The sequence below is a fragment of the Myotis davidii genome, unplaced genomic scaffold (assembly GCF_000327345.1).
Source record: "Myotis davidii unplaced genomic scaffold, ASM32734v1 scaffold188, whole genome shotgun sequence".
Classification (NCBI taxonomy): Eukaryota; Metazoa; Chordata; class Mammalia; order Chiroptera; family Vespertilionidae; genus Myotis; species Myotis davidii.
The window spans coordinates 419,387-435,275 of NW_006299270.1; the positions used below are offsets into that span (position 1 = coordinate 419,387).

The following is a 15,889-nucleotide window of genomic DNA, read 5'->3' on the forward strand; positions in this document are numbered from 1 at the left end:
GAGAATCCTGCACACCCCACACTGGGGATTGAGCTTGACCGGGAATTGAACTGTGACCTCCTGGTTCATAGGTCAAAGCTCAACCCCTGAGCCATGCTGGCGGGCAGGAGAATATTTCTGTGACTTTAAGTTAAATAACAAACTTCTAGAAACAACAATAGAAACATGAACATGGGCTTTATTAAAATAAAAAACTTCTATTCTCTGAGTATACTACTCAGAGAACAAAAAAATAACAAATCATAAACTGAAAAAATTTATCAAGACAATTTCTGATAAAGGACTTTTATTCAGAGTACAAAGAGCTTTCAAAACTCAATTATAAGAAAACAAATAACAAATAAAAATTCTCAAAAAAAAGTATAGCTGACTTTATCCAAGAAAATATAATAAATAAGCATATAAGAAGATGCTCAAAATCATTTTTCATTTAGAAAATGCAAATTAAAACTACAATAATATACTACTGCATACCTATAACAATGTTAAAATTACAAGACTAACATTCTAAGTGTACCCATTGATGAGGTGGAATTGTGTCATCCATACACAGCTGGTAGGAAGGTAAAATGGTACAACTTTGGAAAACAGTGTGGCAGTCTCTTAGATAGCTAAACATAGATCTAATGAATGATCCACACATTACTCAAGAGAAGAGAAATCTTATGTTCATACAAAGACTTGTACAGACATGTTCATAGCAGTTTTATTTGTAACTAGAGGCCTGGTGCATGCAATTCGTACATGGGTGGGGGGAGGTCCCTCAGCCTGGCCTGCACCCTCTCCAATCTGGGATCCCTCTCGCAATCTGAAGCCACTGGCTCCTAACTGCTTACCTGCATGCCTGCCTGATGCCCCTAACTGCTCTCCCCTGCGGCCTGATCCCCCTAACTGCTCTCCCCTGCCAGCGTGATCACCCCTAACCACCAAACTGATAGTCAGACATCCTTCTCACAATCCGGGACCGCTGGCTCCTAACTGCTCGCATGCCTGGCTGCCTGATCGCCCCTAACCACTCTGCTTGCCAGCCTGATGCCCCTAACTGCTCCCCTGCCAACCTGATCGTCCCCTAACTGTTCCCCTGCCAACCTGATCACCCTGTAACCACTCTCCTGTTGGCCTGATCAGCCTCTAACAGTTAAGTTAACTGCTCCTCTGCTGACCTGATCACCCCCAACTACACCCCTGCTGGCCTAATCGCCTCTAACTGCCTCTGCCTCAGCCCACCACCATGGCTTTTTCCAGAAGGACCTCTGGAAGATGTCTGGTCTAATTAGCATATTACCCTTTTATCAGTGTAGATAATTCTTTTCAAGAACTCAATGGTGTTAACATGTAAAAGGATAATCAGTTTGTGGTCTAGCCACACAAGAGAATAATACTCAGTATATAAAAAGGAATGAAAAATTGATATAAACCACAAGATAGATGAATCTCAAAATAATTAAGCTAAGTGAAAGAAGCTAGGCAAAAAAGATAAAAGGAAAAAGGAGCATACTGTATTATTTTCTTCATGTAAAATACTACCAAATGCAAACTGAAATGGATTGGTAGCTGTCTGGGAAGGAAATATTGGGGAGGAGCAGGGTGAAACTTTAGGGAAGATGGATATGTTCACTATCCTGATTGTGGTGATGATTTCAAGGGAACATGTTTACATATGTAAGAACTTATTGATTGGGCCTGGGTGAGGGGGCTCAATCCGCCGCCTCCACCACCGCTGCTGTTGCCTCGGGGCTTCAGTTTCAGCGCAGGTAGCGGCCGCTGCCGGGACAACTACGCTGCCAAGCATCCCCAGGCAGTGAGGAAAAGGAGGCTCAAAGAGGTCAAGCACCTGTTCCAGGATCATACAGTGTGTTAATGTTGGAGTTCCAGTTTGAAGTTGTAGTTCCTCCGTAGTAGGCACATTGGGACTTGACAACTATATCCAGTCCTTGCCAAATACATCCCATTGTCCACACATCCAGTGTGAGGTCCCTCCAGGTACAAGGTGGGCACCATGGCTGAGAAGTTCGACTGCCACTACTGCAGGGACCCCCTGCAGGGGAAGAAGTACGTGGAGAGGGATGGCCACCACTGCTGCCTGAAGTGCTTTGACAAGTTCTGCGCCAACACCTGTGTGGAATGCCCCAAGCCCATCGGCGTGGACCCCAAGGAGGTGCACTACAAGAACCGCTGCTGGCACGACACCTGTGTCCGCTGTGCCAAGTGCCAGCACCCCTTGGCCAACGAGACTTTTATGTCCAAGGACAACAAGATCCTGTGCAACAAGTGCACCACTCGGGAGGACTCCCCAAGTGCAAGGGCTGCTTCAAGCCAATCGTGGCAGGAGATCGGAATGTGGAGCACAAGGGGACCCTCTGGCACAAAGACTGCTTCACTGCAGCAACTGCAAGCAAGTCATCGGCTCTGGAAGCTTCTTCCCAAAAGGGGAGGACTTCTGCATGATTTGCCATGAGTCCAAACTTGCCAAGCATCGCGTGACGTGCAATAAGGCCATCACATCCGGAAGAATCACTTACCAGGATCAGCCCTGACATGCCGAGTGCTGTGTGTGTGCTACCTGCTCTAAGAAGCTGGCTGGGCAGCGTTCCACCGCTGTGGAGGACCAGTATTACTGCGTGGATTGCTACAAGACTTTGTGGCCAAGAAGTGTGCTGGATGCAAGAACCCCATCACTGGGTTTGGTAAAGGCTCCAGTGTGGTCACCTATGAAGGACAATCCTGGCACGACTACTGCTTCCACTGCAAAAAAATGCTCCATGAATCTGGCCAATAAGCGCTTTGTTTTCCATCAGGAGCATGTGTACTGTCCCGACTGAGCCAAAAAGCTGTAAAGTGACAGGGGCTCCTGTCCTGCAAAATAGAATTGAGTCTTGTTATTTGTGTCCTCGCCCTCTGCCCTATACCACCCACAGGAAGTTAGCAAAACCAACTCTGCAGCAAAGTTAATTTTGCAATGGCAACACTTAGACCGGCTCTTCTGCATGTTTATCATAGAGCAGAAAAGTGCTAACCATTCAGCTGCTTAGTGATGTAAACAACAAGCCTAAGAAATAAAGCCCCCACTGAGATGCCCTCCGTGACTCAGCTGGGACCCACCGTGTCTTCACACGACACGCAAGAGTTGTAGCGGCTGCTTCAACTCACTGCTCACCCTGTGTTCTGTGAGCAGAAAGAGAATTTACCGAAATGCAGGGTTTAACTTCCTCATCAAAACCTTCCTTCTGTTCTTTGGTGCTTTGATCGGCTAATACCAATTTCTAGAAAATTAACATTTGAACTTAGCTGTGATGCTAAACTGACCTTTCCCCCGTACTAACATTTGAGTTCCCCGTGTGCCGTGTTTTCTGAACGTTCCTAATTTCAAGCATGGAACACGCAGGTGATGTGGAAAGTGTAGGCCGATCTGAGAGAACGAGCCTGTTTCATAGGAACACCGTCACAATGAATTCTTCTGGAAGCTTAACAAAACTAACCCAGCTGTTAGGTGTGTGTTTTTTGATTAACACTATTTTGTTTTAACTAATTGCAACATAGACTATGGGTTTGGAGACTTGCATGAAAACATTTTAGCCTCCTCGAACGTTCCTGCAGTTTGAAGTCATCTGTAGAAGTAACCATAAATCTCTAGAGGGGTAGCTGTGAGCAGGCGTCAGGACGGTCATTGACATGGATGTGACATTTCCAAACAGTGGCAAGTTGAATCCCTTGTAACATAGTAGTAGTTGCTCTTTTGTTGATCTGTTAAAGGGGCTCACCAATGTCTCTTGCAATTCTTAGGACTGTTCCTCAAGAGCTGAGCTCGATTTCTTGGGGAGTGGGGAGGCCACTGTCTTCATAGGCAGATTTCCATGTAGTGCTTGTCTGAGATGCCGGATGACAAACTTTCTGTATTCTATCTAATTGTTATCCTATATAATAAAGAGCTAATATGCAAATGGTCATGCCCTCGCACAGTAATGGCTCAGACACTCAACATTGGGGAGAGAGGAATGGGGACCAGCCAGGCACAAATGAGCTCGCGAGAGAGGAATGGGGACCAGCCAGGCTGTGGCCTGGGAAAGGAATGAGCCGCACACCCTGCGGTCCCGGGCGCCAGCAGCTGTACCTGCGCCTGTGACCCCGGAGAGGGACAAGGAATCCGCCCCACAGTCCCAGGTTTGAGCATCTGCGGCTATGGCCCAGGCAATTTGCCCACCCATGGTCCCTGTGGCTGTGGCCAGCCCAGGTCCTGGGTACCTGCAACCGGCCAGAGGAGGGAATCCTGGGTCCCAGGTATGGGGCAAGGCAGAGGAGGTTAGGGGTGCTCAGGCCAGCAGGGGAGCAGTTAGGGGCAATCAGGCAGGCAGGCAGAGATGGTTAGGGGTGATCAGGCAGGCAGAGGTGGTTAGGGGTGATCAGGCAGGCAGAGGGGTTAGGGGCGATCAGGCTGGCAGGCAGGTGAGCGGTTAGGAACCAGCGATCCCTGACTGGGAGAAGCAGTCAGACATCCCCTGAGGGGTCCGGATTGGAGAAGACCCCCCCTCGCCCAGGCATGAATTTCATGCACTGGGCCTCTAGTATTACATAATAGAATGGGATGATATCAAAGTGAACATGTAATGACAATACATATTAACATTCTTGTAGCTATGGTTAGAGAAGCCAATGCCTCATTTCTACATTTTGTCATTAGCTAATATCATCTAACGTTTCAGTGTATCCTTACAGAAATAAAAGTAGTATATAAATAAATAAAAAAACTTATTGATTGTGCACTTTACATATGTTTAGTTTATTATAAATCTGTTAATAAAAGAAAATGTCTCTTGTTTTTCTAGGAATGATAGAGATTTTTTAAAAATAAATTGGTGCTAGATTATGTGTCATAGGATGCAAAGGCTAAACTGTGGGAGAAAGTAGTAAAAACATTGAAAATAGAATATTTCTAATTCCATTTGTTTCTGTTCAGTGATATTTCCATACCTGGCTCAGTTTGTTTTAGAATTGATTGTCGTTCGTTTTTGATCCTGTATGTTTCTGCATTATAGCATAGTGTAACAGAATTAAGAAGAGTTCATCAATAAAAGGTTTGTATTTTAGTGAAAAAAATCAACTATTTTTCCCTCTGGGCCATCCTACTCATGAATCTAACAAATACAAAATAAAGGTATTAAGCTATCCTTTGGTAGACAAAAGATGAAGAAATAACTAATTCAGGAACTGATACTTAATTGTAGACTAAGTCATAGAAAAGACCACCCAATTTCTAATTACTTTCTAATGTGAAGATATGGGGTATGTGTGTGTGTGTGTGTGTGTGTAAGCGAGATAGTCTGGAGAGAGACCACGATTTCAAAGACCACCAAGTGATCACTTTTAACATTGAGAACGTGCGTTTCTGGATTCCAGTATGACCTTTCCCTTTTTCAGTTTCTTCGTGGCTGTTTTCCATGCACACTTCCCCTTTATTGCCCTCTATCTGCAGTTGGGCAGCTCTTCTCTGTTCTCTCTTCTATGCAGTTTTAGGAGGGCGAGGGGATGATGGCACTGATGTAGAGAGGTTTCCCAAGGTTTGGAAAGGAGCAAAACGTTAAAATAAAAGAAGAGGGACCAAAGGCTGGTTGGGAGGCTTTGGAGAAGCGAAGTGAAAAAACGTAGACAGCCCTAACCGGTTTGGATCAGTGGATAGAGCCTCAGCTTGCACACTGAAGGGTCCCAGGTTCGATTCCGGTCAAGGGCATGTACCTTGGTGGCGGGCACATCCCTAGTAGGGGGTGTGCAGGAGGCAACTAAAGAAAAAATGTAGACAGAGATAGAGTCAAAACTTTTGTTATAAAGGTATCAGGCAACTGGGGCCCCACTTCCTCTAAAGAGCTCTACAGTCAGCTAAAACCTGTTCTCAGGGCTCTCACAGTTTGCAACCAAGTGCGGAAGAATAGCTTAAATTCCAGAAGAGAATTCAAAGATGGGCTCCTCCCTTTCTTCCGGAGCCTTCAAATTCACTGTGCTCTCAACAAAGTCGCCTTCCTCTGACATATACTGTATGCAGTCAATATGCAGCTCTCGGCAAACGCGTTCCCACTTTGTATATATACACAGGTGTCTGAAGGATTCCTCTCGGGAAGAGCTCTGAATCTAAGCCTGTAGGTGGGGACACAAAAGAAAAGTAGATTACTGCCACCTTGTGGCAGGAATGTGGTCCTGTCTCAAAGTTTCAAATCTGTAATAAAAGAGGGAAGGAAAACTCCAAAGAAGTGTAGTTAGTCTCCAGAGGAGACTCTCAGAAGCCCCCAGGCTTCTCTCTGGCCAGCGGAGCACATTGTGGGAATGCCGCGGTAACCTCACTAGTGGGTTCAGCCAAGAAGGGAAAACTTACACGTTGGGTTTCAAAGGAGAGCCGTCCTCCCATCTCCATGAGGGGCTTGGTTTCCTCTTACTTAACCCCGTCCAGAATGGGGCACTGGAATGAGCAGTCAGTTGTTTGATGAATTCCTGTGGGGAGCAACATTTCTGAGTTGGTGTTGGAGTTCAGTGTGGCTGTTTCACAGAGTCACAAAACGAAAGAACCAAAGGAGATCTTTGACATCTTCTCGGTGCTTTTACAGAAAGGTTTACTGAAAACTATCGATACTCCATCACCTGTCCATCAAAGGTCATGTATGGAATTCATGGCTAGGCTAGTACATAGGTATTCTGATTCTCAAACAAGGGCTCCTCCACCCAGGTCCTAAACCTGATTTATTTCCCTCTAAACCAGTGGTTCTCAACCTTCCTCATGCCGCGACCCTTTAATACGGTTCCTCATGTTGTGGTGACCCCCAACCATAAAATTATTTTCATTGCTACTTCATAGCTGTAATTTTTCTACTGTTATGAATTGTAATGTAAATATCTGATATGCAGGATGTATTTTCATTGTTACAAATTGAACATAATTAAAGCATAGTGATGAATCACAAAAACAATATGTAATTATATGTGTGTTTTCTGATGGTCTTAGGCGACCCCTGTAAAAGGGTCATTTGACCCCCAAAGGGGTCACGACCCATAGGTTGAGAACCGCTGAGAGAAACCAATATACCACCTTGACACACATCCATAAAAACTCACCAGATCATATGTGCTATTAATTATCAACATCTGGGCATCCAAAGACAAGCAGTTCTCCCGGCTTTTTTCCCAATTAAATGAACTAGAGGAAAATTGGTAACAGTTTTTTTCGTGCCAGAGCCAATCTTGGGGACAAGGACCTAGGAAGTGTAGAATATCTCATCAGTGGAGTTATGCCTGAGGAAAATATTTCCATAATCCTTTAAAAACATTTTCCCCTATAATTCTTAAATCAAGTGTCCACTCAGAATTCAAACCATCTCTTCTTAGATTATACCCAGACTCTGCAAATACCTCCCTTTTCTGAAGCAAAAGAAAAAGCATTCTGATTTTAGTAAGCTAAATTAGAAGCAAGGCTGCTAAAAAGCAAAGCTTGGGCTGTGATGTAATTTTAGAATCTGCTCTATTTTTTAAAGTTAAGTTTGGAATAATGGAAGTGAACAGTAGGGAAATGAATACTTAATAGCCAGTCTGCTATTAAAAGTTATGCTTATATATTTTAAAACTTCATGTCTTTGAATAGTGGGTTTAGATTTAAATACTATGCCTCCTTATTTAAGACACATGCTGTATATGTAGTAGCCTATAGGTGGCTCTTGAGTACTTGAATCATGGCTAGTCTGCATTAAGATGTGCTATTAGTGTAAAACACAGGCATAATTTTGAAAATTTAGTATGAAAAAATCATATGAAATATCCCTTTAATAATTTTTATACTCACTAGTGTTCAAAAACTAGTTTAGCACTAGCTGGTTAGGTTCAATGGATGGAGCATCAGCCTGTGGACTGAAGGGTCCCGGGTTCCATTCAGGGCAAGGGCACATGCTGGTTTGCAGGCTCAATACCCAGTAAAGGGTGTGCAGGAGGCAGCCAATCAATAATTTTCTCTCATCATTGATATTTCTTTCCCTTCCTCTCTCTTCCTCTCTGAATCTCTTGCCCTACCTTCCTCTTTGAAATCAATAAAAATATATTTTTAAAAGTAAAAATAAAATTTTTAAATAATTAAATTTAAAAAATAAGAGCTATTTCAAATATATTGGGTGAAATAAAATGTTACTAAAGTTAATTTTATGTTTCATCTTAATTTTTAAGTGTGGTTACTAGAATATTTAATGTTGCATATGTGACAATACTATATTTCTATTAAATAAAGAGGTTTTAGCCCTAGCTGGATTGTCTCAGTGGGTAGAGTGTCAGCCTGCAGTCTGAAGGGTCCTGGGTTCGATTCTGGTCAAAGGCACATGCCCGGGTTGCAGGCTCTACCCCCAGTGTGTGGCATGCAGAAGGCAGCCAATTAATGGTTCTCTCTCATCATTCATTGATGTTTCTATTTCTCTCTCCCTCCCCCTTCCTCTCTGAAATCAATAAAAATATACTTAAAAAATAAAGTTACACTTTAAATAAAAATAAAAAATAAAGATGTTCTAGGGAGAAAAATATATTGACATAAAGTGAACATCTTAATTTCAGCAAGATTTCAGAAAACGGAGTTTTCAGTTGCAAAATCCTCAGAGTCCAAAAACCTCAACTGAAGACTTAGGCAATAGGCAATATTTGTCAATGCCTATGTGTTTAGTTAACACTTGGCATTCACCAGGCACTTTCTTCCCTAGCTGCCCTGGGCCTTCACCCCTGTGGTCCTCACAGGCATGGCCACCAGCCCTGGGCAGTTAGGCAGGATATATTTTTTAAATAAGTTTTTTTTTAAAATTGATTTCAGAGAGAGGAAATGAGAGGGAGAGAGTGATAGAAAATTAGTTATCCATGAATGGCATCTCTGGTAGATGGCTCTGCATAGTCCTGACGTAAATTTAATCCCATGCAATTGATAAAAACAAACATGTTTTTATGGATCCACCTGTTAAATAAATCTTTGGCTGGAATGTAGCTATGTCTGCTTATATAAACATTCGTATCCTTGATATACTAGCCTTCTTCCTTTAAGCCTTCTTTGACATGGGGTATTCTTTTATTTCTTTGATAACTCCCTTCTTAAAGAGATTAGATATGTTTGACAAAAGCTAAAGATTATTTTGTCTAAAAATTTTTGCTGGTTTTGGAAGTTTAAATAACCTTATAGCCCAGCCAGTTTTGTTCAGTGGTTGAGCATCGACCTATGAACCAGGAAGTCACGGTTTCTTTCCCAGTCAGGGCACATGCCTGGGTTGTGGACCTGATCCCCAGTAGGGGAAAGGGGGGAGGGGGTGCAGGAGGCAACCGATCAATGATTCTTTCTCATCATCGATGTTTCTATCTCTCTCTCTCTCCCTCTCTCTTCCTCTCTGAAATTAACAAAAATATACTTTAAAAAAATTAAATAACCTTATAAATGATGGTGGGATTAATAAACTGCAAAACTTTATACAAAACAAGTTATTATCATGTAATTTATCTGGGTTTCAAGTTTTCATCTATAAGATAAAGAAATCTCTGGCTATCTGGACTATTATTACTTAATATCTAAAGAAATCACATGGTTAAGATTAACTGAGCTATACAAGCAAGAACTGGAGATATCTTTTTTTACTAGTGGTAGTTATTAATGCTTAGAGTAGGACTCATTCAATGCCTTCAAGGAAGCAACATACTTCATTTCACACCTTCTAATTCTCCTTATGATTAAAAGCATATGCCTGACTTAATTACATATTATAGGAAGGCAAAATAAATCAGATAATTTCTGTAACAACCTAAGTTCACATTGTCATCTCCTTCTTGTAGATGCTACTATTTCTACCCGCCTCCTAGAGTCTGAGTCCATTATATAGCTGAGATCAATTCAATTCTTCTCATATAAACTAACTCCCTGGGCCTGTTATATTTTTGTCTAATTTGAAGTACCTACCTAACACTTCCAAGCCAGTGTATCTTCATTTATTCAATTTAAATTGATGTAGTACACTTTAAGAAATTTTGCCATAGAACAAAGCTAATGCAGAGGTAGGAGTTTCAGGGACAAAGGAGATTGTTTAGGGAAAAAAAAATGACTGAGATACATTGGAATGAAAGCAGATAAGAATCTGTGGCAAGAGGTAAGGGAGAAGGATTCTTCCAGAAAAATCTCAAAACTAAAATTTTAAAATGGAAGAAGACTCTTATGAGGAAAGCAAACTTAAATTCAACAAAAGTGTGCTTAATGAAATCAGGCATCTCAAGAACTTGAGGGAGGATAGGGTGGGGATGACAGAAATAGAGAACTTCTGGTGTAGAACATTATGAAATGAAGTTATAACATTATGTGTATAACTAGAGGCCTGGTGGATGGATTCGTGCACCGGTGGGGTCCCTCGGTCTGGCCTGTGGGGTCCTGGACAAAACCAGTTCTCCTGAGGGATCCTGGATTGCGAGAGGGTGCAGGCCAGGCACCGGGCCTCTAGTATGCATATAAGATCTTTGATTAATCTCTTCCCACCCTCCCCCCTTCTCTCTGAGATTCATCAGTCTGTTCCATGTTTCCATGCCTATGATTTCCGCTTCTGCGTTGATCACCTGCCCCCCGCCCCTCCCGGTGATCAGCGCACATGCTAGCTACTGGGCAGACAGTGGAATGGTTGGCCAGTTGGCTGGTTGCTTAGGCTTTTTTATATATAGATGATACATATATCAATATGCCAATTTTGTGCCTAGAGGCTTTTCCAAAAGAGAATTAAGATTAATTAGAGGAGCTTCCAACTTTATACCTGAAAAATTTGCTGCCTTTTTCAGAGCTTCTTGGAGATTGAGGTTCTGGTGATGAAGTTCCATTTGTTGTTTGGATTTCTTATCCAGCTCCTGGGTAAGGTTTTCATTCATTTCCTTGAGTTCCCTCTGTAATTCACGGAAAGTCTTTTCCTCCTGTTTCTGGGCTGAACTCTGTCCCTCCAGTATATTTTCCTGGTAAGTAAGGTTTTCTTGCTGTTGCTTTAGAAGATCAGACACCTGGGATACTAAATTACAGCTGGATTAAGAAAGATTTCATTTCTAATCCCCAATAAAAGTCCCTCCACTAGATATTTAAGAAATCAAAGAACTAAATCAAATAATCTATTTTGATAACAGATAAATTGCTGGAGAATGACCAAAAGTCACTCAACCATTATGGATTTGAAAGTCCTTTGATATTCCTATAGTATTTTTTTTTTAATATCAGGAACTGTCACAGACACTTGTGTTTAAAAAAAATCATCAAGGTTTTACTTGTTACTGAGAGTTACACACAAGTTAAAAGCAATACCAAGATAAATATCAATGGCACTAATAAAGTGTAGACAATCTAGAAATAGTCACCAACCAGAATTAATGACTATTAGTAGGAAAATCATTAATCATTTACTATATTTGTGTCTTCATTCCTCTGTCATCTCTTTCTACATTTTCTAGACTTCTTGATTTTATTCAAGAACTGAGATACCCTTTTTTGAGACATCTTCCTGCAGGACTATTTTAAGTGGCTATGTCACAAGAGTCTCAAACTTTTTTTTTTTTTGCCACAGCATATTTTAGGAAGGGTGGAGATGCAATAAAAGTTGTGAAATCAAGCAGGCAAAAAAAAATGTTAAGGGTCAAATATCTCAGTTCTAGAAGCTTGATGATTCAGTAACAAAGCAGTCTCCTTGCCTTGCAGGCCAGGTTTGAGCTTGTTGTAAAGTAATCAGGGCCTCAGAGTAATACCCTTCCAATCACCACCATTGGTCAAAGACACTTCTCCCATCATCAGGAAAGGCCTGAGTGTTACAGCGATTGAAAAGTAAATGGTTGTGACCCTAAACAACAATTGAAAAACAAATAGTACTTGAAAAGCCTTAATACCTGGGTCTAGTCTAGACAGCCGAAATAACTCAGGTCTACAATCTCAATACACAGGCGGATGAAGTGGGTACTCGACATCATTTTCTTTCCTTCCTGGCCACTTTCATCCTTCTTTCATTTCTTTTCCCCAGAAATAACCTCTTTCCAATATATCCATACAATAAATTTGAAGTATTTTATTAAAATGTTATGCTTATTAAAATTCTGTTTCCAGTTCTTAACTTTAATTAGGTATTTAATCATCTATTAAAACTCAACAGGAGCTAAATGAGGTTTCTTTTACTTTTGGGTTTCTCAGATGATCTTGTGGATAGTTAACTTCAAATTATTTTCGCCCTCATTGTTTTAGGATTTATGTAGGCTCTATCCATGAAGCTATGAAAACTACTCAAAAGAAAAACCTACAATTCATAATCTTCATTCCATGCCACAATTTGAAAGACTAGCACAATATACCCATTCATCTTCCCACTCATTCTAAAAACAGTTTGCTTAAAATGTATCTAAGTCAAGGCTGTTTGTAGGTATTCTGAAACCAATTTACAAACCATGCTTATAAACTCTCATCTTTTCCCTCCATTACTTCCTTGTGTCAGCACTTACATTGCACTGCCAGCATTATGATGGTCACCAGTAAACCCAGACAAAGGATCCCTAGTGTCACAGCCACAGGGCACCACTTCTGAGAAGAAAGACAACGAAGACCTAGAATGACAGAGAATAGAATCAGAAAAACAGAAAAGATGGAGGCAAGTAATCAAATCATTCTTTGGATCTTGTCTACTGGTATACCTGGCACTTTGCATTACTTACTTTTAGTCTTCCCAAAGACTCTGCAAATAATGCACTATCCATATTTACAGATGAAAAATCTCAATAATTAAAGAACTTAAATAATTTACTGCCACACAACTGACACAATTGAAGATCCAGGATTCAATACCAGATATTTGACCCTAAGTATCTGATTCTAAAGCCTATACTTTGTCTACTCCCCCTGACAATGAAATTCTCAGTCCAGCTTGGTTGGATCAACTTGTTTTCAATGTAGGCCAAATCTGTGTGTGCGTGTGCACACACACACGCGTGCACATACACACAGTGTTTTATAAAACACTAGAGGCCCATGCACGAAATTTGTGCACTGGGGGCGGGGGGGAGGTATCCCTCAGCCCAGTCTGCATCCTCTCCAATCTGGGACCCCTCAGGGGATGTCTGACAGCTGGTTTAGGCCTGATCCCTGTAGGACATCCTTCTCACAATCTGGGACTGCTGGCTCCCAACCGCTCTCCTGCCTGCCTGCCTGATTGCCCCTAACTGCTTCCGCCTGCCAGCCTGATCATCCCCTAACCACTCCCCTGCCAGCCTGATCACCCCAAACTGCCCTCCTGTGCTGGCCTGGTCACCCCTAACTGCCCTTTCTGCTGGCTTGATCACCCACAACTGCCCTCCCCTGCCGGCCATCTTGTGGCTGTGGGCACCACCATCTTTGAGGGTGTGGCAGTCAATAAGCATATTCCCTCCTTATTGGCTGTGGGTGCGCCATCTTTGCTATGGCATGAAGGTCAATTAGTATACTCCCTCTTTATTAGGATAATATATATGAATATCTGATGTTAAGCAAATAAGCTCTAATCAACAAACTGGTATCATCTCAAAGAATTAAACATAATTTTGTGTTATTCAACTTTTCATTAACATTACATCTTGGAACTGAGATTACTGGGCAAAGAAAACTGGAAATGAAACCTCAATATTCATTTGACTTATATTAATTCCATGTTCTATATTTACACCAGCTGTGGCCCTGTTGTTATAAGAAAAATACTCACTATTAATATAGAAGCAAAATTATGTAACTCACATATTTGTATATGACTAATTATGCATTCTACTACTAAAAAAGCACAGATATTTTGGTTTAGCAGGAAAACATTTCATATAATGTATTTGGACTTCTTCTCATCTTGTGAGACAAATAAGTAAGGCACTGATGTTACCTGGTATATGCAAATAAGCAAACTGAAAAGTTTAGTGACTTGCTAAGATCACACAGACATTAAAATCCCTACTTAGGTCTTTATCTAGTGTAAACATATAATGATATAAATCAATCAATCAATCAACGATCAAATATATTCACAGAGTTCTCTCGTGTCAAAAGCATTTCTGGATGATGTGAGAGAGGAGAGAAAATGGCAGCCAAATAGGCAGGCCTTTTTTTTAATACATTTTTAAAAATTCATTTCAGAGAGAGGAAGGGTGAGGGAGAGAGGCAGAAACATCAATGAGAGAGAATCGTGGACAGGCAGACCTTTCTTGTACCTCTTTCAAGGGCCAGACTGGAATAAAGCTAAAGTGGGGAACATACACTTGGAATTACCAACTGAGGTCCAGCTGAGGAGGAGGCTTGTCTGAAGAAGGACAGAAAACACATGGAGACCAGTAGGAAGGGCGACGTCTTGAGAGGGGCTGACCCCGCAGCCCTCCGACAGGCCAAGAGTGAGGAAGGGTCACTACTGGAGGGTCTTTTCCCTTAGAAGACGGAGGCCCCGAACCCAGTCTGGGCTCCACAGCGCGGAGCACCACACCCAAGACCAGTGGCCCATGTAACATCCAGGCGTGAAAGGCGACAGGGCTGTTGGCTGCAGCGGAGTCCAGAGCCCATAGTCCGGAGCCAGTCGGAGAGAAAACCTCAGTGTCTGTCCCCACCCCTCGCCCCAGAGCATAGGAATTTTCATTTGTAGCTACTTACCCAAGGCTTTGGGGCAGGGATTGCGGCGTGGACTTGAGGTGACTAAGGAGAGGGTGGAGCGGGAAGCGCTGGAGGGAGACATGGAAAAGCAGCCGTCGGAAGTGCTGCATTCCATCACAGGCTCCCAACCCGAAAGGGCCATTTTGTTTCCTGAGAGGGTCTAGCTGCTCCCAATAGCTGAAGCTCAGGAAAAGGGAAAGCTCTTCCCTAGGTGATATAGCTGGCCCCACCCTCAGGAGCCCTGACTGCCACACCCTGCAGCTTGACGTGTGCAAAAGAGAATGCAGCAGAGGCCAAGCCTACGGGTTTGAACAGTCTCAGGGAGTGTCTGTGACTGGTGGGCAAACTACGGCCCGCAGGCCGGATCCTGCCCGTTTGAAATGAATAAAACTAAAAAAAAAAAGACCGTACCCTTTTATGTAATGATGTTTACTTTGAATTTATATTAGTTCACACAAACACTCCATCCATGCTTTTGTTTCAGCCCTCCGGTCCAGTTGAAGAACCCATTGTAGCCCTAGCATCAAAAAGTTTGCCCACCCCTGAGTCCTGATTGGTGCCACCCCCATGCGGGAGAGCTGATAGAAACTCCAGGTTGCCAGCTGATCTCACTGTATTGCATACAAGGGTCTCTGCCCAGCCAAGGGCAGAGTAATATTCCAAGCCACTCCCAGAGGAGTAGCTCTGAGACAGTGAAACATATTTACCACTTGCCCTGAAATATGAACAGCACCTCCCCCTTATGGGAGGCCCGGAGGTCTAGATTCCTGATTCTGCCTAAAGCCCTTTCAGGAACAGATTTTTCAGTGATTAAGAATGACTCTGTCAAGCAAAGGCAGGCAGAGGCAGAGGCAGAGCCTGGAGAGCCTGCGGAAGCTTACTGGCCCAGACCTGCACCCCATGCTGCTAATAAACCTACTTAATCGGGCAGCTTGACCCCTTCTGTATGCAGCCAAGTCCTATGGAGACAGACGTAAATTGTGGGTCACTTGGGACTTCAAGCACGTTGGTGGAAGCCAAAGGAGGGCAGTTTCTGACAGTGGTTAGTACCTAAGTATCTCCCAGGAAGCCCAGAATTGGCAGACAGAACAGTCAGTCAGTCATCAGAAGAACAGGATCCAAAGGGAGATACCAGGAGGCACTAAACTCTGTTGAGATGAATACCATTTCACCTTTTTTCTTTCTTCCTCCCCCCACCCCTGCCCCGCCATTAAAACACATGGAGGCTAAATAGCATGTTATTAAACC

General features: G+C 42.6%; 1 protein-coding gene and 1 pseudogene across 2 annotated transcripts in view; one reads left to right on the forward strand and one right to left on the reverse strand.

Moving 5' to 3' along the window:
- The first annotated feature begins 1,539 nt into the window (after positions 1-1,539).
- LOC102754860 lies at positions 1,540-2,921 on the forward strand (annotated as a pseudogene).
- A 2,861-nt stretch (positions 2,922-5,782) lies between these two features.
- The window catches only part of OLR1 (oxidized low density lipoprotein (lectin-like) receptor 1), a 14,708-nt gene continuing 4,601 nt past the window's right edge, over positions 5,783-15,889 (reverse strand). The window contains exons 1-6 of one of the 2 annotated variants that reach the window (XM_015571178.1): positions 14,642-14,903; positions 12,490-12,591; positions 10,779-11,024; positions 7,096-7,235; positions 6,362-6,477; positions 5,783-6,126 (exon numbers count right to left, since the gene is read on the reverse strand). In XM_015571178.1, coding sequence (XP_015426664.1) covers positions 5,985-6,126; positions 6,362-6,477; positions 7,096-7,235; positions 10,779-11,024; positions 12,490-12,591; positions 14,642-14,783 — 888 coding nt within the window. In that variant the 5' untranslated portion in view covers positions 14,784-14,903 and the 3' untranslated portion in view covers positions 5,783-5,984. Of the gene's footprint in view, positions 6,127-6,361; positions 6,478-7,095; positions 7,236-10,778; positions 11,025-12,489; positions 12,592-14,641; positions 14,904-15,889 lie in introns of those variants that run through there. The other variant, XM_006774806.2, reaches the window with a different exon arrangement.